Here is an 11,452-nt window from a genome sequence, read left to right on the forward strand (position 1 = left end):
CCTCCAGCCCTGGCTGTGCTTTGGGTTTTGCATGTCACCTAGCTGTGGTGCTTGGCCTCCACCTTTCACATCTCTGTCATGAGGCTGCGTAAGAAGCACACAGAGCTATTGGCCACTGAGCTCCTCGGGGCCAGGTGCTTGTCTGCTATGCTCAGATTGCACCATGCCTGGAAGGTTCTCAAGCCCTCAAACTTGATATGGAAACAGCACAAGCTTAAATGATTAGCCCGCACCCTCACATCCGGTAAGAGGAAGAGCTGGGATTAAACCAGGCCCTGCCCCAAAGCTTATTGCACACTTTGTACCACATCTCTGCCTCCAGCTCAAGCCAGTTTGACAACCCATGGGACACCATGTCTGTCCATGACAGCTATTTGTTTTTTTCCTGGCATAAGAGCATTTTAGTCTTTGACACCAGTCTCCTTGCCCCCACCTCCCCGCCCCACTGGGGAAGGGGTGATGGCAGCTCCACTGCCTCTTTTCCACCTTCCCAACCCATGTAGACTCTGTCCTGGTAAAGCTAGGAGGTGGGTGTCAGCTGGCCCATCTGAGGCTGTCTGCAGCATAAAGCAGAATTTAGGGTGCTGGATGACCTGCAGTTCTTTAATGAGAGGCCTGGACCCAGCCCAGATTTGGGGAAGAAGGGATTCTGGCAGCTGTGGGCAGTGGCTGGGCCTGGCCTGGTCTGAGATGTCTCTGCGTGAATGGACCCCCCTGTGTATCATTGGCTCTAGCCCTGGGGCGGGTTCCCATACCACTCTGCCAGGCCCTGGGCCGGCATGGTGCTGGTGGTATGGTAAGTCTCATGGTTCTGGTTCTTGGGGGCCCTGGGCTGAAGCTGAAAGTAGGTGAGGGGTGTCCTGGGACCCTCCCCCCTTAATAGGGGGACAGGTATTCCAGGTCCTCCAGCCTCCGCATCTCCTCTGGCCTGATGGACACAATCTTCCGCTGGGGCTTCTTGCGCCGCACGGTGACCTGGATGGGGTTGTTCTCAGGAAAGCTGCTGAAGTCAGTGGCCAGGGTTGCAAACTGAAGTGAAACAAGAAGACAGCTCAGAATTCCCAGATCTGAGCCTGGCTCTCTATGTCTCTGTCACCCCTCCTTTTTTTGTTGTCTGCTAACTCAGACCTTAAACAGTCTTATCCAACTCAGCCATTGACCCAGGAAATAGATGCAAAGATGCGTGATTCAAACCTGTGTCTCCTCCTTTATGGGATGTTTCCTACCAAAGGGCTGTCGGTACTCAGGCCTCTATACCCCCATACCCCCACCCATACCCAGGCTGTTCTCTTCTTTGTCATGTAGCCTCTTGTCTTCCCTGTTTCTTTCAATGCCCTTGACTTCCCAGCCTACTCAATGATTGGCACTGAGTTGCAGAGTCTAAAAACCAATGGCTTTGGAAGGTGAGCATTATAGTGATGTTGGAAAATAGATTAGTTTGCATTCCTTCTGGGTCCCAGAGTGGTTTAATCCTTAAACCTCCCAGAAGCATGCATCCTGGGATTGATGCTTTTTGACCCAGGCAGAAGGAAAGCTAGCCAGATGAGTCATGTGAGTATAAGGGTGTTCTCAACCTCCAAAGCCCTGGTACCCTGGTCTCAGACTTCTCTCCACCCCCAAAGCCCCTCTTTTCCCAGGGCTCACTTTATAGGGCTTGCACCACTTCCCCACTCCAGCTGTGTTGGCTGCACGGACAGTAAGGCAGTAACATGTGTTAGGCTTCAGCTCCATTAGCTTGACAGTGGTGCCCAAAATCCTGTTGAAGATCCATGGACGATTCTTTGCCTTAAGCAACTCATTCTCCTGGGTCTTGGCCACCTCCTGTAACAGGACCTGGTAGAAACTGACTGGCTGCTTGCCCACGGCATAGGTCCAGGAAATCTAGGGGAAGAGAGAGCCCCGAGGCTTCTTCAGATGGGTCCTGTGCTTCCTGTCCCCTCACCCTCCCAACTGGGGTCAGAATGTCCCATGCCCATCCCCTGCTCCTGCTGGGACCCAGGCAGGTCAGATGGAGGGTGCAAGGTACTCCAGCACTGGGTGCGGAACCCCTGCCTCATAGCACGTGCTACTATCCTGGGCAGCCTCACCCACCTCAGGGTGCGCCCTCATTCCACCTTCTACATCAGGGCTCCCCAACCCTTGGGCCATGGACTAATAGCAGCCCATAGCCTGTTAGGAACTGGATAGCACAGCAGGAGGTGATGGGTGGGTGAGCAAGCAAAGCTTCATCTATATTTACAGCTGCTCCGCATGGCTGACGGCACCACCTGAGCTCCGCCTCCTGTCAGATCAGCAGCAGCAGTAGATTCTCATAGGAGCTTGAACCCTATTGTGAATTGCATGGGAGGGATCTAAGTTGAGTGCTCTTTATGAGAATCTAATACCTGATGATCTGTCACTGTCTCCCATCACCCCCAAATGGAACCATCTAGTTGCAGGAAACAAGCTCAGGGCTCCCACAGTTTCTACATTATGGTGAGTTGTATAAAAGTATACAATAAATGTAATATGCTTGAATCATCCTGAAAACATTCCCCCAACCCTATCTATGGAAAGATTATCTTCCCTGAAACCAGTCCCTGGTGGCAAAAAGCTTGGGAACCGCTGTTCTAGACTGTCAGCTGAGAGGGACCTTAGAGATCATCTTTTTTTATATAAAAAATAGAGATGGGGTTTCACCATCTTGGCCAGGCTGGTCTTGAACTCCTGACCTCGTGATCCACCCATCTCTGCCTCCCAAAGTGCTGGGATTACAGGCATGAGCCACCGCCCCTGGCCCTTAGAGATCATATCCACTAGGTCCAGAGAGTGCAAGGGACTGGGCCATGATCACTCAGCAATTAAGTGACAGCCAGGGTTCAAACCCATAGCTCCGGGGCCTATATACTTTGTACTACAATGGTTGCCAAGTCTAGCTAAGCATCTCAGGAAGGTTTTATAACTGCAGATTTCTGGGCCTGCTGCCTCCTGTCTGGTTTCTCCTCCATCTAGGCCAGTGGTTGTCAAACTTGGTGTGCATTAGAATACCCTGGAGGACTTATTAAAAGATAAAAGATAGATTGTGCCAGGCACGGTGGCTCACGCCTGTAATCCCAGCACTTTAGGAGGCTAAGGTGGGCGGATCACCTTAGGTTGGTAGTTCAAGAGCAGCCTGACCAACATGGAGAGCCCCATCTCTACTAAAAATACAAAATTAGCCCGGCCTAGTGGCGCATGCCTGTAATCCCAGCTACTCGGGAGGCTGAGGCAAAGGAATCGCTTGAACCCAGGAGGTGAAGGTTGTGGTGAGCCAAGATCATGCCACTGCACTCCAGCCTCGGCAACAAGAGTGAAACTCCACCTCAAAAAATATATAGATACATAGATAGATTGCTGCCCTCCGCCCCAACAGTTTCTGTCTCAGGAGGCCCAAGTGTATTGGAGGGAGATGAGAATTTAAATTTCTAACTATTTGCTGTGTGATGCTGACGCTGTCCATCCAGAGAGCACTTAAGAGAAACACTGCTCTGGGCCATCCAACAATGGAATTCCAGATATCTTCCCAAGATACAGCTCGAATTACTTTCATCACCTGAGATGAAGCTTCATACAAAGCTGTTCCCTATTACAGAAAAATCTCTAAAGTAGCCTAACACTGGAGGACTCTGAAAGATGACCCCAGAGTAGCATTCCCCCTCCTGTCCCCTATCTTCCCTTTCCATAGTCTAGGATGGTGCTATTTGACGTGTAGCCCGCAGACTGGCAGCACCAGCTGCCTCCAGGAATCTGTTACTAATGCAAATTATCACGCTTCACCCCAGACCCTCTAGGGATAAAGCCTGTGAATCCTAAGTAGCCTCACTTGATCCCAGGTCCTCATCCAGGGCTTCGAGTGCTTTCATGTTCCTACAGATCACCTATCGTCTTGTGCAAATTGAGATTTCCTCCCACACTTTCCTGTGAGCTTTTGCTATGGCCCCTCCTCCAGGGAATGCCTTCCCTCCTCCACCTCTAAATGTTTACATGCTATCTCTGTGTCCCAGCCGGGATGTTACCAAAAGCCACCAAGCTTAGTCCCGCAGTGGAGAGTAATGTTTCTTTCCCTCTTAATTCCTGGCAGCACTTGGTCTAAACTTGTCCTACAGCACTGAATCCTTTCTGTCTTGCACTGGAGTTTTACAGATACGTCCTCTCCCTTCCTAAACCATGATCTTGAGGTTGAGAGGCAGGTGGCAGGCACATTCTCACTACCTATGGAGCTCAGCTCAGTGCCTGGCACAACAAGCCTCTGCCGAACACATGAGCAAGGGAAACGCACCACAGCTGTGGAATTGCTGACGGTGTGCTCAAAGATGAAGGGGGTGTCCGGCAGGTCCACGACCAAAGAAGATTCTGAGGATGTTGAGGAGGCTTCTGTTTCCAGCTTAGGGTTGTCAAGGTCCAGCAGGCCCCCGGTGGCCGTTTGGGACTTTGATGAGCACTGGCAGGGGTCGATAGCTAGGTCCTCCTTTTCTGTATTCTTGGCCACCGGGGAGAAGCTGAGTTTGTTCAGCTCCCCCTCCAGCATCCCTGCAAAGAAGCTGCTGTTGGGCTGGGTCACAGCTAATTTGATGGGATCCAGCGGGGTAGGTGAGAAGGCAGAGATGTTGGTATCATCAGAGCTGAAATCTGAATTCTCCACTGGCATCAGCTTCCTGGAGCAAGAGGGGAGACAAGTCAGATGAAGGAGGCCACCCCAACCTGTTCCACCTGAGGGCTCCTGAGGACAGTCCTTAGACCTGACTTACCAGCATCCCCAACCATTTGCAAACAGCTTGAACAGTCTCATTGTTCTATAGCATTGCATTAGACTCACCAGGGCACTTACTAAAAAGGCAGACTTTTAGTCCCTGGTCCCTAGTTACCATGGAACTACAGAATCTGCATCTTTAATATGATCCTGGCTGGGCACGGTGGCTCATGCCTTCCCACGGTAGCACTTTGGGAAGCCAAGGCAGGCATATTACTTGAGGTTGGCCAGGAGACTAGCCTAAAAACACAAAATTTAGCCAGGTGTGATGTTTGGCACCTGTAATCCCAGATACTTGGGTGGCTGAGGCAGAAGAATCACTCGAACCTGGGGGGCAGAAGTTTCAGTGAGCCAAGATCATGCCACTGGGCGACATAGTGAAACTCTTTCTCAAAAAAAAGATCCTTAGACAATCCTGATGCAAGTGTTCTGAAAACCACCATTTGAAAAACACACTAAAATGGCAAGTCCTCCCTCCAGAGTGGGGTGTAAATGCCCCAGGGAATAATCAGATAATAATGGTTTACTTCCATACCTGGGGTTTGGAAGTAAAACGTTCAAGTTCACTAATGTTTATTTACTATTGTTTAAATTTTAATATAATTACTAATATTTACTTACATTTTAGTAGCATTTAATAATACCTATTAATATTTAGCACATAAAATTAACAGGAGTACAAATACACATATGGGCCAGGCACGGTGGCTCATGCCTATAATCCTAGCACTTTGGGAGGCCAAGGCGGGCAGATTGCTTGAGTCCAGGAGTTCAAGACCAGCCTGGCCAACATGGCGAAACCTCGTCTCTACTAAAAGTTTAAAAAATTAGCTGGACGTGGTGGCAGGTGCTTGTAATTCCAGCGCCTGGGAGGCCGAGGGGCTAGATTCGCTTGAACTCGGGAGGTGGAGGTTGCAGTGAGCTGAGATAGCACCACTGCACTCCAGCCTGGGTGACAGAGCGAGACCCTGTCTCAAAAATAAATAAAATAAAACAAATATACATATGTTGGGATGGATGCTCAAAAACGTATTTCTTCCATTCTGATTTTTTTAAATTATGAAGTATTTTAGACTTATACAAAAATGTCAAGAATATTATATTAAACCTCCATTTACTCCTCATCCAGCTTAAGAAAGAAAACCTTATCACTACAGGTAAAGCCCCCCAGATACTTCTCTCCCCAACCAAACTTATCCTTTGACTGAAAAGTAATAAGTACAGTAAAATTTTTGTTTTCTTTTGAGATGGAGTCTCGTTCTGTAGCCAGAATGAGAGTGATGGAGTGCAGTGGTGCCATCTCAGTTTGCTGCAACCTCCACTTCCTGGGTTCAAGCACTTCTCCTGCCTCAGCCTCCCGAATAGTTGCACACCACCACACCCAGCTAATGTTTGTATTTTAGTAGAAATGGGTTTCACCATGTTGACCAGATGGTCTCGATCTCCTGACCTGGTGATCTGCCCACCTCAGCCTCCCAAAGTGCTGGGATTACAGACATGAGCCACCACGCCCAGCCTAGATGAGTAAATTTTAAATTGTGTATTTATTATTCAATGTGTGCTTTTTTTTTTTGAGACGGAGTTTCGCTCTTGTTACCCAGGCTGGAGTGCAATGGCGCGATCTCGGCTCACTGCAACCTCTGCCTCCTGGGTTCAAGCAATTCTCCTGCCACAGCCTCCCGAGTAGCTGGGACTACAGGCGCGTGCCACCGTACCCAGCTAATTTTTGTATTTTTAGTAGAGACGGTGTTTCACTTTGTTGACCAGGATGGTCTCGATCTCTTGACCTCGTGATCCACCCACCTCAGCCTCCCAAAGTGCTGGGATTATAGGCGTGAGCCACCGCACCTGGCCTATATATAGAGATAGATAGATAGACAGATAGATAGATAGATAGATAGATATTAAAGACGGGGTTTCACCATGTTGGTCAGGCTGGTCTTGAACTCCCAACCTCAGGTGATCCACCTGCCTTGGCCTCCAAAGTGCTTGGATTACAGGCGTGAGCCACTACGCCCGGCTCAACGTGTATTTTTATAGGTTTCTTACATATTTATGTTATCCCTAGCCCAGATCTATCATTTTTCACATTGTAGATGTTGTATAAATAAAAGGCATTATTCAGCACATATCCATCTGCAACTTGTTCTTTTCACTCAACTTTGTGTTGACATTCATCTGTATTGATACTGTAGCTCTGGTTCAGTCATTTTTACTGCTGTATGATTTTCCATTACATGGATATCTGTTTTTGTTTTTTGAGACAGGGTTTCGCTCTGCTGCCCAGGCTGGAGTGCAGTGACGCAAACCCCTGGGCTTAACATCCATCCACCTCAGCCTCCTGGGTAGCTGGGACTATAGGTGCACATCACCATGTCTAGCTAATTTTTGTATTTTTTGGTAAAGGAAGGGTTTCATCATGTTGCCCAGGCTGATCTTGAACTCAAGTGATCCTCCCAAAGTGCTTGGATTATAGGCATGAGCCACTGTAACTGGCCTACATGAATATTTGTATTTTTATAAATTATTTGCTATTACAAAGAAAAACCTTGTACATAATTCCCCACCATTAAAATTTTTTTCTTTTTTTATTCTTTTTTTTTTTTCCTTTTTTCACTTTGAGACAGTCTCACTCTATTGCTCAGGCTGGAGTGCACTGGTGCAACCTTGATTCACTGCAAGCTCCGCCTTCCCAGTTTAAGCGATTCTCCTGTCACAGCCTCCCAAGTAGCTGGGATTATAGGCCCACGCTGCCACACCTGGCCAATTTTTGTATTTTTAGTAGAGATGGGGTTTCACCATGTTGACTAGGCTGGTCTTGAACCGCTGACCTCAGGTGATTTGCCTGCCTTGGCCTCCCGAAGTGCTGGGATTATAGGCATGAGCCGCCTCACCCGGTCTTTTTTTTTTTTTGAGATGAAGTTTCACTCTTGTTGTCCAGGCTGGAGTGCAGTGGCACAATCTCAGCTCATTGCAACATCCACCTCCCAGGTTCAAACAATTCTCTTGCCTCAGCCTCCTGCATAGCTGGGATTACAGGCACATGCCACCAGGCCCAGCTAATTTTTATATTTTTGTTAGACACGGGGTTCACCATGTTGGTCAGGCTGGTCTGGAACTCCTGACTGCAATTAATTCACCTTCCTCAGCCTCTCAAAGTGCTGGGATTACAGGCTCGAGCCACCGTGTCTTGCCCCCTTGACTTGTCTAAGTCGCAGAACTTGATTTTGAATTTGGGCTTCTAGCCCAAGTTTCCCACCATACCATGAAGTTCCCTACAAGGATCCATCACTTTAGCCATACCTGCTTGCTTATGGGCACTTTAGGGAATCCCTCTCATATAATCCAGACCAGCTATGTAGTTTGTGGGACCCAGTGCAAATTGAGTACATTGAGCCCCGTATTCAAAACATATGAATTTGAAGCAAAGTGTTAAACTAAACACAGACCCTTGTTAAGTACAGGGCTGTGTGTGACTACACAGGTCACCCACCCATAAAAATGCCCTGCATGTAATTCCCCCAGCGCATATCACCTTTCACCACCACCCCTTCACTGGCTAACTCTTTTCCTTCCTTGGAGACTCAGCTCAAATATCACTTCCTCCAAGAAGCCTCTCTCAATTGCATCCAGTCTCAAGCTATAGTAAGCCCCTCTGGTCCCTCAAGGCATCCTGTCATAGCACTTACCAGACCATGCTGTATCATTCTCCCTGTTGCACGATCCCCATCCTCCCACCCCGGATCTCCACACACCGGACTGGGAGCTCCTTAAAGGAAGGGACTGTGCTTTCCAGCTCTACATTCCCAGAACTTAAACACTGGGTGAGACACCTTGCAGGTGCTCAAAGAGTTTTGTGGAATGGCGTCACCAGACTCGGTGAGGAGGAACAGCAAACCCCAATCTGAAGGAAGATAGGCTATTGGGGAACATAGTCAGGTAGATGAAGGTACCAAAGGGGGCGGGTTGAGGAGGAGTCATGGGGGTGTCAGGGGTTTGGTGATGGTGAGGACCACAGCCAGACAAGGAAGGATGAGATAAGGAGCACTGTCAACAAAACTGACTAATCCAGGAAGGCCTCCTGGAGTAGGAGGTCCATATGCCACCAGGAAGTGAGGTGGGGATCAGGAATACATAAATAGATCCAACCTGCCCACACGCTCTTCTCTGTGAGTCAAGGGACTGGATTGTGACAAGTCATGGAAGTATAGCTTCTTTAAGTCTCTCTGCCCAGCCCCCAGCTCCAGCCTTTCTTAGAAACTATTGGCACAGTGGCTCACACTTATAATCCCAACACTGTGAGAGGCTGAGATGGGAGGATCACTTGAGCCCAGAAGTTCAAGACCAGCCTGAGCAACATAGTGAAACCCCGTTTCTACAAAAAAAAAAAAAAAAAAGAAAGAAAGAAAGAAAAGAAAAGAAAGAAAATTAGCCAGGTGTGGCAGCAGTACATCAATAGTCCCAGCTACTTGAGAGGCTGAGGTGGGAGGATCACCTGTGCTCAGGAAGTCAAGGCTGCAGTGATCCAAGATTACACTGCTGCACTCCAGTCTGGCCAATAGAGCAAGACACTATCTCAAAAAGAAAGAGAGAAAGGGAAAAAAGGAAAGAAGGAAGGGAGGAAGGAAGGAGGGAGGGAGGGAGGGAGGAAAAGAAGAAAGGAAGAAAAGGAAAAAAAGGAAGAAAGGAGGGAGGGAGGGAGGAAAGGAGGAAGGAAAGGAAGAGGAAGGAAGGAAGAAAGAAAGAAGGAAAGGAAGAAAAAGAGAGAAAGGAGGGAGGGAAGGAGGGAAGGAAGGAAGGAAGGAAGGAAGGAAGGAAGGAAGGAAGGAAGGAAGGAAGGAAGGACAAAAGGAAGGAAGGACAAAAGGAAGGAAGGAAAGGACCAGACTTGTGTCTTACGGTAGGTTGATGGTATCATCCTCCAAGAAGTTGACCAAACTGCCTTTTGAGGATAATGGGAGTCCTTTGGTAGTGACGGTCCGGTTCATAGACTTGGGGTTTGGAAAGGGCTTTGGCAGTTGGTCGAGGGCATTCATCATGTTGAAGTTTTCTTTCTTCAGTACAGCCTCCTCCCCATCTCCCACTTGGTGGAGTGCCTCTGATGCCATCTGGTTTGTTGGGATGACGGCTGTCACTGTGCAGGACAACCCAGTTGACCAGAAGCAGAGAGAAACTGTGGGGACAGTGCCCCACCTTTAGTTTGGGCAGGATGCAGGTGCAATGAGCTGACTTCATAATCATCACAGAGTGTAACAATTAATGCGAGCCTCCCCTTGGTTTGAGGCTACTGCTCCAGGCTAGCTATGTGGCTGGCCAGACCAAGGGCCAGTGTGACTGAGAACCAGTGTCATGAGAGGGGTAGAACCAAGGAACAGACTGGATGAGCCCTTGGGCCCCTTCCAGCTCTAATACTCCATGGTGATAGCAGCCCTGCCCTTCTCTGATGATCTCAAAATGACTAATACCTGTGCCCTTTGGCACTGCCCTGGTGGGAAGGAGAACAAGGATGGTGAGAGATGGGCATGGGGTGTAGAGGAAGACCGTGCGGCCCTGAGAGATAGGCAGTACTGGAAAGTGTCTGTGGAGGCGGGAGACTTTGTCCATAGATGCTAGAGCTTTCTATCCTGAAACCATAGGCAGCAGACTCCACTGTGCCCAGTCGGTTACAGAAAGGGAAAGCCCAGATGGTTCATAGGGGTTCATGGCTCACATATGATCAGACTTCACTGCTAGAATTTGACATGTGCCAAACCCGTACTCCCAAGTACCTTCCTGTGTTGAGTGACAATGGTGGCTGTTGCAACAGGATACAGAGATGGGCCACACATGATCTCTGCTCTCAGAGAAACCACCTGACAGTAGTAGGAAAACATGTACACAGCTTCAGGGGTGGGAGGGAGGCTGTTACAAAGCACTGGCTCTGCAGTCACATGTGGATGTGAATCCAGCCCTGTGCTGCCTGGCTGGGTGACCTTTGGCAAGTGATTTAACCTCAGTTTCTTCATTGGTGAAACAGGGATAAAAAATAGCGCCTCCCTCATAGATTTGTAAGGAGATAACTATGTAAAGTTTTGTTTCTTCCAATGGATAAGGCAAAGCAAAGGACATTTAAAAATAGCAAATCGTGTGTGTGTGTGTGTGTGTGTGTGTCTTCTATATAACCAAGGTTTTTCGACCTTAAAAAAAAAAAAAGCCAGGCTCAATGGCTCACGCCTGTGATCCCAGCACTTTGGGAGACTGAGGGAGGTGGATCAGTCCGAGGTCAGGAGTTCAAGACCAGCCTGGCCAAGATGGTGAAACCCTGTCTCTACTAAAAATACACAAATTAGCCTGGCTCGGTGGCAGGTGCCTGTAATCCCAGCTACTCAGGAGGCTGAGGGAGGAGAATCGCTTGAATCTGGGAGGCAGAGATTGCCAGGAGCCGAGATCGCCCACTGCACTCCAGCCTGGGTGACAGAGTGTTAAAAAAAAAAAAAAGGCCGGGCACGGTGGCTCACACCTGTAGTCCCGCCACTTTAGGAGACCAAGGCAGGATTGTTTGAGCCCAGGAGTTTGAGTCCTGCCTGGGCAACATGGTGAAACCCTGTTTTGTATAGGCGAAACCTCTACAGAAAACACAAAAATTAGCTGGGCATGGTGGCACGTGAGTGCAGTCCCAGCTACTCAGGAGGCTGAGGCAGGAGG

The 11,452-nt window shown here is 48.8% G+C and overlaps 1 protein-coding gene across 1 annotated transcript; it reads right to left on the reverse strand.

The window, feature by feature from the left end:
* Nucleotides 1–582: 582 nt before the first annotated feature.
* On the reverse strand, nt 583–9,951 carry FNDC8 (fibronectin type III domain containing 8). The gene is made up of 4 exons (XM_035300828.2): nt 9,668–9,951; nt 4,298–4,673; nt 1,645–1,881; nt 583–1,029 (listed from the first exon to the last, which is right to left on the reverse strand). Exons 1-4 carry the CDS (start codon nt 9,874–9,876, stop codon nt 877–879), a joined length of 975 nt encoding a protein of 324 aa, XP_035156719.2. The 5' UTR covers nt 9,877–9,951; the 3' UTR covers nt 583–876.
* Between the last annotated feature and the right edge of the window lie 1,501 nt (nt 9,952–11,452).

This window comes from Callithrix jacchus, chromosome 5 (genome assembly GCF_049354715.1).
Source record: "Callithrix jacchus isolate 240 chromosome 5, calJac240_pri, whole genome shotgun sequence".
Classification (NCBI taxonomy): domain Eukaryota; kingdom Metazoa; phylum Chordata; class Mammalia; order Primates; family Cebidae; genus Callithrix; species Callithrix jacchus.